The sequence below is a fragment of the Mastigoproctus giganteus genome, chromosome 6 (genome assembly GCF_048544385.1).
Source record: "Mastigoproctus giganteus isolate SK-2022 chromosome 6, ASM4854438v1, whole genome shotgun sequence".
NCBI classification, from domain to species: Eukaryota; Metazoa; Arthropoda; class Arachnida; order Uropygi; family Thelyphonidae; genus Mastigoproctus; species Mastigoproctus giganteus.
Genome location: NC_143580.1, coordinates 171,267,517 through 171,283,573, shown reverse-complemented (window position 1 = coordinate 171,283,573; position 16,057 = coordinate 171,267,517). Strand labels below are relative to the sequence as shown.

General features: G+C 38.2%; 1 protein-coding gene across 2 annotated transcripts in view; it reads right to left on the bottom strand.

Moving 5' to 3' along the window:
- Tmem63 (transmembrane protein 63) overlaps nucleotides 1-16,057 on the bottom strand; it is a 440,514-nt gene that overhangs the window by 291,532 nt on the left and 132,925 nt on the right. For both annotated transcript variants that reach the window (XM_090375486.1, XM_090375485.1), the window contains exon 10: nucleotides 9,556-9,636. In XM_090375486.1, coding sequence (XP_090231612.1) covers nucleotides 9,556-9,636 — 81 coding nt within the window. The remainder of the gene's footprint in view (nucleotides 1-9,555; nucleotides 9,637-16,057) is intronic.

Sequence of the window (16,057 nt, the reverse complement as noted above, 5' to 3'; positions counted from 1 at the left end):
GTCAGGGGAGCTGCCGACCAACCAGAGTTCCATTGCTAACACCACGACACAGAACTCTATGCCTCAACTAGGCAAAAGAACATCGGCACTGGACATTGGATGATTGGAGACAGGTTTCCTGATCCAATGAGTCCTGTTTCCAGTTATTTCGAGCAGACAGGAGGGTGCATAACTGGCAGAAACCGCATGAAACTATGTACCCGTCATGTCAACAAGGAACTATTCAAGCAAGTGGATGGTCAGTAATGGTCTGGGGGAGTGTTCAACTGGCACACACATTGGAACCTCTGGTACGTCTATACGCATCTCTGAACAGTCCAGGTTACATGTCCATCCTTGCAGACCATCTGCATCCCTTCAGCAACATTGTGCACCCACAGAGCAATTGATTCTTCCAGCATTACAGTGCACTTCCCCACACAGTCGCGATGACTAGAATATGGTTCAAAGAGCATTCTGCAGATTTTACCACCAATGGCCGCCCCTTTCCCCAAACATGAACTGTGTGACGCACCTTTGGGATGCTGTGGAAAGGTCCATTCAAGCTTCAGATCCTCCACCCAGGAATGCAATGGAATTATGGACAGCAGTGTAGCAAGCATGGAAATACCTGTAGAATGGTTTTGTAGAACAAGTGGACTCAATGCCTTGCCACGTGACTGCCCTTATCTGGACAAAAGGTGGGCCTACCTGTAACTAGGTAGGTATCCCATGATTTCTGTCCACTCAGTGTAGTAGTAGTGGCATGTGATGCAAGAAAGCATGTGTATGAGCTTATGCAGCATCAGCCAAAAAAAAAAAAATCACACAATTCCCTCCAAATGCCTGTCCAGTTCCTCCTTAAATTTATTTAACCTATCAACTTCCACAATGACAGATGGAAGTTTGTTTCAGCAATTAACCACCCGCTGGCTAAAGGCAAATTCTGCACATCTATTCAACATCTGTCTTTTCTTAATTTGAATTTATGCCCCCTTCCCTTAGGTTCGTAATCTGAACAAGTGGAAGGATCCCATCAGAATTCAGCTTGCTCAACCCATTAAAGGCCTTATATACCTCAATCAGATCACTGCGCAGGTGCCTAGTCTCCAGCCACTGCAATTTGCAGAACTTAGCCCCTCTCTTGGTAAGAGGATCCCTTCATTCCCCTCACCAATCTTGTTGCCCTTCTCTGTACACGCTCAAGCAAATCTACATCCTTCCTAAAATGAGGCCTCCAGACCTGTATGCAGTACTCAAGGTGTGGCCTGACCATTGCCTTATACAGAGGGACAATCACCTCCTTTTCCCTGCTAGAAAAATTACTGTATATCATTGACAAAACCCCATGACCTGCCCTGGCAGCCTGTCTGCATTGCTCAGAAAACTTCACATCTGACTGCACAATTACTCCCAGGTCTTTTTCATTTTCTACCACCTTAAGTAGGTGGTAGAAAATGTTCTTGAATAAGCAGGATGGTTTCCTTTACAGTTGGGTCAAGTCACTTTGGGTGTGGTCAGAGGCCCCACAATTAGGACAAACTTGGTTTCCTCTGCATGCCGTTTGAGAGTGGCCATACTTCTGGCACTTAAAACATCTCAATGGGTTAGGAATATATGGTCTAATGCGACAAAGTTGATAGCCTGCTTTTATCGATAGTGGTAGATTTGACATGTTATAGGTTAGGATAATATTCATTGTAGTTGTGAGTCTATTTTCTCTTTTAACCATAATTCTTTTCAAAGCAATGACACTTTGATCTTGAAGCTCTTGTGTTATCTCCTCCTCTGTGAATTCAATAGATCCCAGCTGGATGTAACACCCTTAGATGTATTTAGGGTACATGGGGAGAAACTTTTACTGGAATTCCAGCAAAGCTTGTAAGTTTTAGCAGTTTCTCTGAATGTTTACGGTTCATTGTTTCCACTAGAAGGACGCCTGATTGCAGTCTCTTGACTGTCTTAGGAGATCCCGCCAGACTTTCCAGATGTTTCTGGATAAGGAACGGAGAGAGCTTACTGAGAGGCTGATCTGCAAGAGAGTGCATTATAAGAAATGCAGGACAATCTGTCACTGAAGAAGTGGTTTTCAACCTCTTGGGTTGCGATATGTTATGCTCAATGTCTAACTCTGGCCGAGAGCTTGTCGGCTCTAGAGGCGGAAACACATTTTGATCCATGCTTGCTCCTTTTTGCCCTTGGCAGATTAGCTTTTCTGCCAAGGTTTCTGGCCCCGCCACGGGGAGGCAGGAGCAGTGCTGGTGTGACCAAGCGTAAAGTAGTAAGTGTTAGTAATAGAAATATGAAAAATAAAGAAAGGTAGCTTTTCTTTCTTGCTCTGTACAAGTACTTTTGTAACAGAAGCTGATATTAAAAAAATAAAAATTTCTTAAGGACAGGAATTTAAAAGAACTATAAATCACTTTTAGATAATCACTCTTTATGCACAGAGAAAACGCTCGATCACAATCGCTTGGCACCCAGGACCAATATGAAAAGTACTCTAAATTTTTTCCCCCTGATATTGTTACTTTAGTAGTAATGTTTTTAGAATAAGAACAACAAATTAAGTATATTAGCACAGTTTATTATGCATAAATTTATTATTCAAGTATATAAAAAAATAAGTAAACTGTGAGTAAAATAAGTAAAAATAATTTCATAATCAAGTCTTTGTAGAATATTCCAAATTTTTATTAAGTTCTCATCCAACACGCTATGCCGACTTTTCCTCCTCTTTGTGTGTTGGTTGCTAAATGACGTTTCCGAAGCAGCCACGAATCGACATATTTTGCTGGATCAAAGCGGGTCAGTGGTGGGCCTACAGTTTTAAGAAACAGTAGTGAAGAAACTGCTTTTGTCATCAACAAAGCGCTGGTCAGGCTGGCGATCAGATTCATTTGTCCTCACTCACATTCGCTCATTTGGTATTGTACTCAGAGCGTTCATCAAATGCTTCAATTTTTCCAAAACCTTCTTACCAATTAGGTATCCCTGAAATCCACGAATTTCATTTAACTGTAATTGACAATTTTCTAACTTCATTTTTACCAAATGCCAACAATTCATATTTATAAGGATTAATACCTTCGTTGTCCTCTCGTCATCAGTATTGTCACTAGTTCTTAAATTTGAATTTTTTCTTTTCTTTTTTCTTTTTTTGAAACTGTCCAAAATATTGGTGTCGTTTGGATATTCAGGTGCTGTGAGAATGTAAACAGAGATAGAGAAAATTTACGGAAAAATGTGGATAACGCTGTTTGTTGTTTTGTTTGTTATTTTGTTTTTAGGAGCATTAGCAACTAAGGCCATATTGCTCCGGGAATATGCGGTGGTCATTCCCTGACCGGGAATGACCACCGCATATTCCCGGAGAATTATGGCCTTAGTTGCTAATACTCCTAAAAACTAAATAACAAGCATTCCTTGACCTTTCTGCATCCTCCGTATTTGGTAGTGACGGGCTCAAACCCCGGTATAATCAAGAAGCATGTGCTATGCACTGCTGCTGCTCCTTCCCACCTGGCTACGGAGGCACCCATGGATAATGCACTTCCACAAAACAACAGATGATTACTTGTCACAGTAAAAGAAAATCAGTTTTCTAATTCTCGAACTGGAGCACTTACAGTTGATTCATAGTGGTGTCCAACCTACAGCCTGCAAGGAAAGTGAACTAAAACAGCATTTTAAATTTTGTTAATAATCAAAAACATTTTCTAATTAAATGTTTTGTTCAGTAAATGTAATTGTGTATTGTACTTAATAAAATTTTTGAATATTTTCAATTTTACTTTTACATGCAACAAAATATTGAAAATGTAACACACTAAAGAAATGTAACTTTGAATTTTTTTGAATATGGCCCCTGTACGGGAAAAGGTTGGACACCACTGCAGTAGAAGGTGGGCCAGAGCCCTTTGGGAATACACCTTGATCTTCTCACTCTTGACCAATGCGACTTCTCCATATGTGGGACAGGTGGTCGGATATGTTTTACCAAGTACCACTAAGTTGTAGAATGCTAATCCCTTTGGCTCTCTTAATTCGTGCAGCAGCACTAATTGCCTAAATTGCCTGAAGGCCAGAAAAGCAAACAGGGCGTTCCGAGTTAATTCTCTCCTAATCCGTTCGCTATATGAAACTTTTCTTCGCTCAACGGAAACTATTTTAAATGTAACTTCCAAGGGGAATTCAAAATAATTAAACAGCGGTCCGACTGAGTAATTTAGAATTATAAAAATGGTTATACAGTTTTATATAGAAAAAAATCTTAACAACAGAGAGTAAAAAATGCAAATTTAGTTAAACCATTTTAAGCTTATTTGAATAGTAAGTAAACATGTGAAAAACATTTACGGAAAATTACAAATTTTGAAGTGCATTGCATCCAAATGTCACACGGCACTGTTAATAAAGTATTAACCATTGCCTACCATCCCAAAAAAAAAGCACTGACTACAACCATATACTATATAGTAGTATATGATTAGATGTTCAAAGATGTTTTCACATAAAACATCTTTCATGCATACAGAGTAACACGCGCTTTTTTTTCTTCTCTGCCACAAGTCTCATTAGTTCATCTGACATCCGTTCAGGCTTAAACTTTGAACAGTATTTCTGTTCAAGAAATATTGTTCAGTTGAAACAAAAAGCCTATTAGCTTTCAAGATTACCTCCTTGAATGCTTTTCATTTAGAATTTGCTGTTGGTAACATCATCAGTTGGTCCCACTGTATAGAATTTAAAAACTGTCTGAGACCATGATAGTCACATTTATGAAGTAAAAACCCTTTCCTTTGCCCTTGATCATAGTTACATCTTAAAGTAAATCCCACATAACTATAGTGTGATCACTGCCACCTAGTGTTTCCTTCATCTGCAGATTCTTAATGCATGAATAATTACTGTTGGTAATCAAATTAAGAGTATTACTCCCTGTGGTTGCTTCTCGAACATGCTGCTGTAGAAAATAATCATCCAATAAATCCAAAAAATCTTGGTAGTGTGCGAGTGACCATCCCACAAGTTCCAGTAAATATACAGAAGTTAAAATCCCCCATAATAAGACATTCTGATTTACTAGCCCACTCTATTTCTCTGTACAATTGTTCAATGTACTCATCTGGGTCATTAAGCTTATAACACACTCCTATTCTTTTTTTCCTTTCCCAGTGTTATGTCACACCCTTTCTACCCTTTCTGTATACACTGGCAATTCTACATTGCTTATATCTGTGTGATACCACATCTCTAATATCCCAACAATATCTGCCTTTGATATCTTGACCAGCACCTCAAATTCATCAAATTTATTTACTACTACCCCCAAGCAATGTTGTATATACAAGTATAAATGCACCTGTTCTTAATCTTACCCTAATACAGCCCGTGTATTTACTTGTTCCATGATGACCTCAGCAGTTCTTGAAGTTGCCTGCATCTTGCTTTCAAGGCTACTGCTCATTCCAATAGAAGCAGTGCAAGAATTACTTTCACCTTTGCCTGCAGGTACTGTTAATTTATTAATCTGTGAATCAATTACAGAGAATAGTAAATAATTGGACACTGCTCTTTATGGAGTAATGGTATTATTTGAATACCCCAGGATTCAGTTTTGGGCCTATTGTTGTTTTGTATATTTATAAATAATATTGAAGGTATATCATGCTTAATGTCCAAGTTTGCAGGAGATACAAAGGTTGGCAGGATTATTAATGACAATATGCTACTGCAACAGGATCTAGAAAAGTTGGGTAGATGAGCCCAAGTTTTCTAGATCCTGTTGCATGTGTGGCAACTGAAGCTTAACATTGACAAATGCAAAATACTGCATATGGGCAGAAGTAACCCCAAAGAAATGTACAAATTGTGTTGTGCTATACTCAGGGTAGTAGAGAATGAAAAAGATCTGGGGGTAATTGTGCAGTCAGATATGAAGTTTTCTGAGCAGTGCAGACAGGCTGTCAGATCAGGTCATGGGGTCTTGTCAAGGATATACAGGAATTTTGCTAGTAGGAATAAGGAGGTGATTATCCCTTTGTATAAGATGATCAGGCTGCACCTTGAGTACCAGCATACAGGTCTGAAGGCCTCATTTTAGCATTTTTAGCATTAGCATTAGTAGAGGCATTTGATGCAAGAAAGCAAGCTTATGCAGCATCAGCCAAAAAAAAACCACTTCCACTTCACCCCTCTGTTCGTTCAAAATACCTGTCGAGCTGAGCCTTAAACTTATTTAGGCTATCAACTTCCACAACAAGGGATGGAAGTCTGTTCCATCAACCAACCACTCGCTGGCTAAAGGCAAATTTCCGCACGTCTATCCTACATCTGTCTTTCCTCAATTTGAATTTATGCCCTCTCAGGTGATTATTCTGAGCGAGAGGAAGAATCCCATCAGCATTGAGCATGCTCAAACCATTCAATGCTTTACACACCTCTATCAGATCACCTCGCTGGTGCCTAGTCTCCAGACACTGTAATTTGCAAAACTTAAGCCTTTCTTCGTAAGGGCACCCCTTTGTTCCATTCACTAATCTTGTTGCCCTTCTCTGTACTCGTTCCAGCAGCTCTACATCCTTCTTGAAATGAGGCCTCCAGACCTGTATACAGTACTCTAAGTGTGGCCTGACCATTGCCTTATACAAGGGAATAATCACCTCCTTATCACTGCTAGAAAAATTCCTATATATCATTGACAATACACCATGAGGAAGGATGTAGAGTTGCTAGAACGAGTATAGAGGAGGGCAACAAGATTGGTGAGGGAAACAAAGGGGTACTCTCACCAAGAAAAGTTTTAGTTCTGCAAATTGCATCATCTGGAGACTAGGCACCTGTGAGGTAATCTGATTGAGTTCTAGTAGTAGTAGTGGCGTGTCATGCAAGAAAGAAATTGTATGAGCTTATGCAGCATCAGACAAAAAAAAAAAAAAAAAATTTACAAAACAATCCCCTCTAAATGTTTGTCCAGTTCCTTCTTAAATTTATTTAACCTATCAACTTCCACAACGACAGATAGAAGTTTGTTCCAGCAATTAACCACCCGCTGGCTACAGGCAAATTTCCGTACATCTGTCTTTCCTCAATTTGAATTTATGCCCTCTTAGGTTCGCAATCTGAACAATTCCATCAAAATTCAGCGGGCTCAACCCATTCAAGGCCTTATACACCTCAATCAGATCACCTTGCAGGTGCCTAGTCTCCAGCCGCTGCAATTTGCAGAACTTAAGCCTATCTTGGTCTAGAGGATCCCTTCATTCCCCTCACCAATCTTGTTGCCATTCTCTGTACATGCTCAAGCAAATCTACATCCTTCCTAAAATGAGGCCTCCATACCTGTATGCAGTACTCAAGGCATGGCCTGACCATTGCCTTATACAGAGAGACAATCACCTCCTTTTCCCTGCTAGAAAAATTCCTGTATATCATTGACAAAACCCCATGACCTGCCCTGGCAGCCTGTCTGCATTGCTCAGAAAACTTCATATCTGCCTGCACAATTACTCCCAGGTCTTTTTCATTTTCTACCACCTTAAGTGTAGTACCATACAGTTGGTACGTTTCTCTGGGGTTACTTCTACCCATATGCAGTACTTTGCATTTGTCAATGTTAAACTTCAGTTGCCACTTCTCAGCCAATCTGCCAAATTTTCTAGATCCTGTTGCAGTAGCACACTGCCATTACTGTCATTAACAACCCTGTCAACCTTTGTATCATCTGCAAACTTCGCCACTAAGCCTGATATTCTTTCATCAATATCATTGATAAATATACAAAACAACAGTGGACCCAACACTGAACCCTGTGGGACTCCACTAATAACATTAGCCCACGAAGAGTAGCACCCATTGATTACCACCCTCTGTCTTCTCCCACTCAACCATCCTTTTATCCATTGTAGCAACTTACCCTTAATACCATTCTGCTCCAATTTGTACAGTAGTCTTCCTTGCGCAACGGTGTCAAAAGCTTTCCTGAAATCCAAGTATATGATATCAAAATTATTTTTTGCATCCAGTTCCTCTGCAACCACATCATAATATCCAATCAAATTTGTAAGACAAGACTTTCCCTTAACAAACCCATGCTGTGTCTGAATTATTTCTGCAGTCTTGTCTAGATGATCCTGCAATGCATCTTTAACTAGTGACTCGATTATTTTACTCGGAACAGAAGTTATACTAACTGGTCTGTAATTACTCGTGTCACCCTTCAATCTCTCCTTTGTGAATTTGGATACATTTGCACATCTCCAGTCCATGGAGAGCTCCCCTGACTCCAAGGATGCTCTCATAATTATGGCTAAGAGTTTGCTTACTTCCTTTGCTGCCTCCTTTAATATAACTGGATAGATCCCATCCTTCCCAGGTGCCTTTCTTATGTTTAACTTCAACAATTTCTCCTGCACTTTGTTCTCAGTTTTTACAAAATCATTAAGCACCCTGCTACAATTTGATAACCTTCTGGCATTTTCAAACCTTAATAACTCCTCATGTGTGAATGTAGATGCAAAATACTCATTCAGTTTGTTTGCTATCTAAGCAGGATCATCAACAGCCAAACCATTGATATCAAGTGGACCAATCAGATTCATCCCCTTCCTTTTAGAGTTTATATAAGTAAAGAAATCCTTGCTGTTTTTCTTAGCATCCTTTGCCAAAGGTTTCTCGTAATCTGCCTTCGCCTATCTAACAAATTTTTTTGACTTGATTACAGACTAGCTTATATCTGCCATAGGCTTCTGTGTCACCTGATAATTTATATGCATCCCATGCATTTTTCTTCTCTGCCACGAGTCTCATCAGTTTATTTGACAACCATTTAGGCCTAAACCTTTAACAATATATCTTAATAGGTATGAAACTTTTAGTAGCTTCCACAACTAATTCCTTGAATACTTCCCACTTAGAATTTTTTGCTGGTAACATCATCAGTTAATCCCACTGTACAGAATTTAAAAACTGTCTAAGGCCTTGACTGGGTTGAGCAGGCTCAATGCTGACGATATTCTTCCTCTTGCTCAGATTACATACCTGAGGGAGCATAAATTCAAATTGAGGAATAAATTCAACCTACGGGGACATAAGTTCAAATTAACAAAGGACAGATGTAGAACAGATGTGTGTAAATTTACCTTTAGCCAGCGGGTGGTTGATTGTTGGGAAAAAAATATCCATTTGTCATCATGGAGTTCTACAAATTAAATAAGTTCAAGGCAGAACTAGACAAACATTTGGAGTGAATGGATGGGAAATTATAAGGGTTTTTTTTTTTTTTTTTTTGGCTGATGCTATTTAAGCTTGCTTTCTTGTATCATATGCCTCTACTAATGTTCAGTGCAATGAAATATGTTGTCATTTGTGGTGCCACCAGCACAGGGCTAACAGCCATTTTACAAATGAATATTACATCAAATTTATCTCTGGTCTTTGAACATAGTATGGCCATCAATTTAGATTTTTCCCCAATGTTCAAAATGTATTGTGCATTTTGCATTTAAATGCAGTGCTTTAAATATTACATAAAAAGAGATTATACATATATATAATAGAGAAAAAAAAAAGTACCTCTGCCTATCAAGCTGACTTAATTTTCTGACGTCATAAGCAAACTGTATATCTTGAACCACGCATTCAGGGTATGCCTCCCTGAAAAATTAAAATCTTGATGATAATAATGCCATCAGCTCTGCATGTTATCTAATGAAAAAAAGGTAATTAGGAAAATCACAAAAAAAAGTGCTATCAAAAGCAGAAGAAACATTCTGCAAAACTGTTTCACTTCTCAAATAAACAAGAAAAGCACAAATCATAAATAAACCTATCTGCAAAATTAACTCAAAAAAATTGAAATGAATTAAAAGAATGAAATTGCAATGGTCTGTAGATAATAAAATGGGTTTCAAATATTTTAAATAATGTATTGAAATGCATTAAAATTGCTGAATCAGAAAGTTTTCAGCTTTTATCTATACGAAAAGTTTCAGCTTCAAAAATTGTTGTTGTTGTTATTTGGTTTTTAGGAGCGACTAAGGCCATATTGCTCCGGGAATATGCGGTGGTCATTCCCTGCCGCATCCTCCATATTTAGTGGTCACGGGCTCAAACCCCAGTCTAATCAAAGCGTGTGCTACGCACTGCTGCTCCTGCACACCTGGCTACAGAGACACCAAAAATTATCATAAATTATGAGTTATCTCTATATTATGTTATAGCTACCTACTTAGTATTAGTAGAGCAAACAATGAAAGAAAGTGGACTTTTCCCGCATCACCAAAAGATAAAATAAAATAAAACAATAATCAAAGCAGAGTACAGTCAGTTCAGCTATAACATTGTGTGTTAATAGTATGTGTGTTCCTAAAAATCTCTGCATTATGGTATTTCATGCATTAAAAACAACAGGGCTTATTGGGAAAAATAGGGATAGGGGCGGAGCACTCAAAAAAAAAAAGTTCAGTCTGGTAAGTAAAAAAAACTACAGCACTAAAAAAATTAGAAACCCAATAAAATTGCTAACACAGGCATAAACATCTTAAATTTCTAAAAAATAAATAATATAGCACTCTGCCTTGACAAGATATGAAGTTTGCTTGATTGATATTTCTGTTCACTGATATTTTATTTATTTTTTTTTGGATTGTAAAAAAAAATTTAAAACAGTAAAAAAGATAAGCATTCAATAACAATGAACACGAGAGACACAAATTGCACAAGTGAAACTAGTTTATAAAGCTTAAAAAATAGGAATGAAGAGAAGATTCTGAAAATTTGTTTTTTCTATGATTGAAGATTTCAGTGAAGGGGAAACACATTTCACCATAATAACATAAAGACCCACAGAATTCCAGCTATTGGTATTATCACAAATGCAGTAAGATCGATGTTACTACCCATTTATAATTACATTGCACTAACAGAAATGTCCAATAAACTGGGAACTGCAAATTGTTTTTATTGTTTAATGGTAGTGACCTCCAGAAATGGGCTCCTCTGTTCACGCTATCATGCCTTTCAAAATTTCTGTTCAAACAGAAAAATGTGGCCTCCTGAAAACATGCCGGCCTAAAATATCACCTGTTATCTTATGAATACAACGAATGACAACAGTGTCTCCGACAAATAAAACTACAGCAAATGGAAAATACTTCTCTCACACATTTAACATTTTTAACTTCATAAACTTGTATGTATTGCTGTGCAGGTCGCTACGTTCAGCTTGGTGCCGGGTTTTGCATTCACCTGGTGTTACTCGCAGACGAAATTGTCCATGAGCCAATGCGAAAATCGTGTTATACTCGCATCATTCCCTAATATATCAGTCGCGTTATATTAGGGAAAATGCACATTATAGCGGAACGGACTATATTCATACTATATGATGCCCCAAGGTAACCATCCAATTCCCTTTTGAATTTAGACAGGCTCACAGACTCTTCTACACTGGAGGCACTTTGTTCCAGTGTTCATTGAGCCCACAGGAGAATTTCATGAGTCCAGTCTTCTGTTATTCCTTGATAATTATCGTCAAATGTCTCAACTGTGAGTAAAAACAGATCTTCCTCATTCATTTTACTCAATCAGATCTCCCTTTAGATGTCAAACTGTGCAGTCCACACTAAGTCATTCTTCATATATGCATTATTTGCACCCGTTGTTAATTGGTCGCCCTTCATACAGAACTTCTGTCTTTTTTTTTAGGTGTGGTCTCTAGACCTGAACAATTAGTAGAGGCATACGATGCATGAAATCAAGCTTATGCAGCATCAGCCCAACAAAAAAAAAAATAAAATAAATAAAACCATCCCATTTCACCCCTCTATTCGTTCCAAATGCCTGTCCAGCTCAGCCTTAAATTTATTTAGGTTATCAACTTCCACAACGAAAGATAGAAGTCTGTTCCACCAATCAACTACCCACTGGCTAAAGGCAAATTTCTGAACCTATTCTACAATTGCCTTTCCTCAATTTGAATCTATGTTCCCTCAGGTTCTTAATCTGAGCAAGAGGAAGAATCCCATCATCATTCTTCAGCTTGCTCAACCCATTTAAGGCCTTATACACCTCAATCATATCACCTCGCATGTGCCTACTCTCCAGGCATTGCAATTTGCAGAACTTAAGCCTGTCTTGGTAAGAGTACCTCTTTGTTCCCCTCACCAATTTTGTTGCCCTTCTTTGTACTCGTTCTAGCAACTCTACATCCTTCCTAAAATGAGGCCTCCAGACCTGTACACAGTACTCAAGGTGTGGCCTGACCATTGCCTTTTACAATGGGATAATCACCTCCCTGTCTCTGCTAGCAAAATTCCTATATATCATTAACAAGCCTCCATGAGTTGCCCCTGGCAGCCCATCTGCACTTCTCAGCGAACTTCATATTTGACTGCACAATTACCCCCGGGTCTTTTTCACTTTCCACTTCCATGAGTGTAGTACCACCACAGAGTTGGTACGTTTCTCTTGGGTTATTGCTACCCATATACAGTACTTTGCATTTGTCAATGTTAAACTTCAGTTGCCACTTCTCAGCCCATTTTCCCAACTTATCTAGATCCAGTTGGAATAGCATACTGTCTTTAATGTCGTTAACAACCCTGCCAACCTTTGTATCATCTGCAAACTTGGACATTAAGCCTGATATACCTTCATCAATATCACAGATGAATACACAAAACAACAATGGGCCCAGCACTGAACCCTGGGGAACTCCACTGATAACATTTGTCCACAAAGAGCAGTGTCCATTGATTACCACTCTGTCGTCTCCCACTCAACCATTCCTTTATCTATTGTAGCAACTTACCCTCAATGCCATACCACTGCAATTTGTGGAGTGGTACGGCACAATATACCTATAACACCTATCTGTCACATCCAGTGATCAAGATGGTTGTTGTTTGTTTGATTTGTTGGAAAATCAGCAATTACAGCCACAGTGCACCTATTACAATCTTCAATGGAACACATTCATAATATTTGAAATGAGGGTTCAGATAAGCTGATAGTTGCTGATCAGTTTTAGAAAAAATAAAAAGATCATTAACATCTTCTCAATATCTTAGTATGTGTTGTAATCTCAGCTGATCATGACAAAAACAGTGGACACTCTAAGATTACATGTTTATTGTTTGTAGGGACTGACATTTATTACAGTGCAGAGGGTTCTCTTTCAGAGCAAGTAACTGTGTTAATAAGTATGACCAATTCGTAATCTGGGAAATATGGCTTCTTTTTGTTTCTATTCTTTCTTAGGCTTTACAACCATTGGTTGGGCTCAGTTTTGCTCTCAAGTAGTTTATTGTTCATTTGCTCTTTCCAAATAAGCATCCATTTATTTTTACAGATCTGTTATATAATGGATTTATAATCAACATAAGGTATCTTGAAGGAAGGTAGAAACTGGACTGGAGGTACTTTTGGCAGCAGCGTTATTTGCTGGGATTCCAAATTGCCCACAGATCCAACAAAAAATTATGAGCTGTTTAAATGTGTGAAGCTGTGCTAACTATTCTTGAATTTTTTTTAATTAAAGATAACAGAGAAGAATTACAGTGAAGAGCACAGAGTGTTTAAGGAGTTAGCATAACAGTTTGAGAATATGATAGCTGTTCAATGTTATCCAAGGCTGGTAACATGACATAATTCCACTGTAAAAGCAGTACATGCCAAAGGGAGCTGCTGAGAGATGGTGTTACTTTCAGAACTACAGCTGCGCTAACATTGCACTCCATCTTAGAGCCAACTGTGTATACGTGAGTGTAATTGCTATCCTGAGAGGAGTCAGCTACATGTAACTGTCTGATGATAGAACCTGGGAGGAAGTTCTTTTCTCCATTAGTGAAAATGGCTATCAATGTATATCAAGGGTATTTTCCATGGGTTTTCCACTCATGAAGTATATGGTTCATTTAGTCCCCAGCACATTTTTAATTCTTGCAGCCTAATTCCAGATGGTTTATTCTGCTGTGGTTTATTGTATTAGATATTATACCACTTTGGTCTGAAGATGTATTGCCAAATGGGATGGTCTGGGAGGCTGCTTACTTTAGCTGCATATTTCAGTAGCAAAATTTCTTGCTGAAGATGAAGGGGAGGGTTAAGAGGTTTCTGTATAAAGACTTTGAAAAAAGTGTTGTACTAAAGGTCCCAGATGCAATTCAGAGAGCATTATGATGCATAGAATCGTCACTTCAGTAGGTTTTATTTGTTTGAGGCATAGAATGGAGATCCAGTTCATGCTTCAGCCAAACAAAACATACTGAAATGACTTGACATAGTCCAAATGAGAGCCAATAAGAGACCAGTACAGATGTAGCACAAGTTTCTGCACCCCAAAATGTAGCAGAAATTACCCACATTTTTAATTTCTTTAGACATAGAAGTTAGTTAGGGGGTTGTTAGACATTGTTTCTTGTGTGGACATGTTTGATACGTTTAAGAAAAGTTAATTTTTTGTCAAGTATTAGAACCAGAAATCTATGGAATTCATCTATGGAAGAATGGAAGAATTCTATGGAATTCATCTATGGAAGAATGGAAGAATTCTATGGAATTCATCTATGGAAGAATGGAAGAATTCTATGGAATTCATCTATGGAAATGATTCTAACAGAGAAGAATGCACTTAACACAGAGCCTTAAAGAATTCCTTCTTGTACATATGCATAAGAGAGGACAGAATAGAAACATACCTGAAATGATCTATTAGTTAAGAAATTACTAATGAAGTTCAGGAGATTATTGAAAATTATTGAAGGTATTGAAAACCTTTTCAATGTCCCCAACTTTTATCATAAGATCAAGCTTTGACCTACCCTTTCAGAAGCTTGATGCTTTGGACTTGATATATTTTCAGTCTATAAGAACCATGTCAGTCTGACAATTATTATCTTTTCCAATGTTTTCCTTAAACTTTCCAATGTTTTCCTTAAACACATAGTTAGGGCAATAGGGTGATAACTTATTGAATTAGTGTAATCTTCATATCAGTAGTGGCAAATGATGCAAGAGAGCAAGCTTATAAATCACCAACCAAAAACTTATACATCACCAAACTACCCACCTCCATAACAACATATGGAAGTTTGTTCCAACAATCGCCCACCCACTGGCTGCAAACTTCCTAAGAGCTCTCCTACAACCATCCTTCCACAATCTGAATTTATGACCCCTCACATATGCATTCTCAGCAAGAAGTGATGCCATCAGTATTGAGCTTGCTCTGTCGATCGAAAGTCTTAAACACCTCAATCAGATCACCTCACAGATGCCTAGTCTCCAGACGCTGCAATTTGCAGACCTGAAGCCTTTCCTGGTAAGACCCTTTATCTTTACCTGGTTTCAGGGCAGTTAACACATAACAATGCATCCAGCTCATAAGATAATGGATCCTCTGAAAAAATTCTGTTACACATATGTAGAAGTGAAGTTGGGGGGTTGTTAGATGTACAATGACAGAATAATAAATTCCATCACTATTTTCTGACTGCTAAGCACCTAAGGCAATTCAGTCATGGTTAGAGGATGAAAGTTGGTGGACAGTATTAAAGTTCAATTTGGTCTTTTCTGTTGGGGTTTTATACAGTTGAAAGACTAGTTCATAAACAGTCACAACTAAAAGTGATTCACCTAGTGCATTAGCGATGCCATGGGACTTAAAACTTCTGCTCCAGTCACCTGTAGTATAGGAGTGCTTATGGAAGTGTAATTACCACTGATCCATTTAATTTTATTCAAGATTGAAGAAATACCTCCTGGGGATCTATTTATAGTGGTAACATAATGAGCTCATGCTGCTTTTTTTTTTTTTTTTTTTTACTTATTCATTGCACATGACAAGCTCTAGCCCTCACTTTCTTGAATTGTATGAGATTAGTAGTGGTCCAACGTTTACAAAATATATTCCAATATTTATTCCTTTCTTTTCTTGCATTACTACAAGCTTCATTCCACCACACTTTAGAATGGAACCAGATTTTAGTGGATGACTTAATTATATAATGGGTTCTGCTGCTGTCATCATCTGTTGCGTAATGCAATCTCCTGCAGAGTCAATTGTGCAGGATGA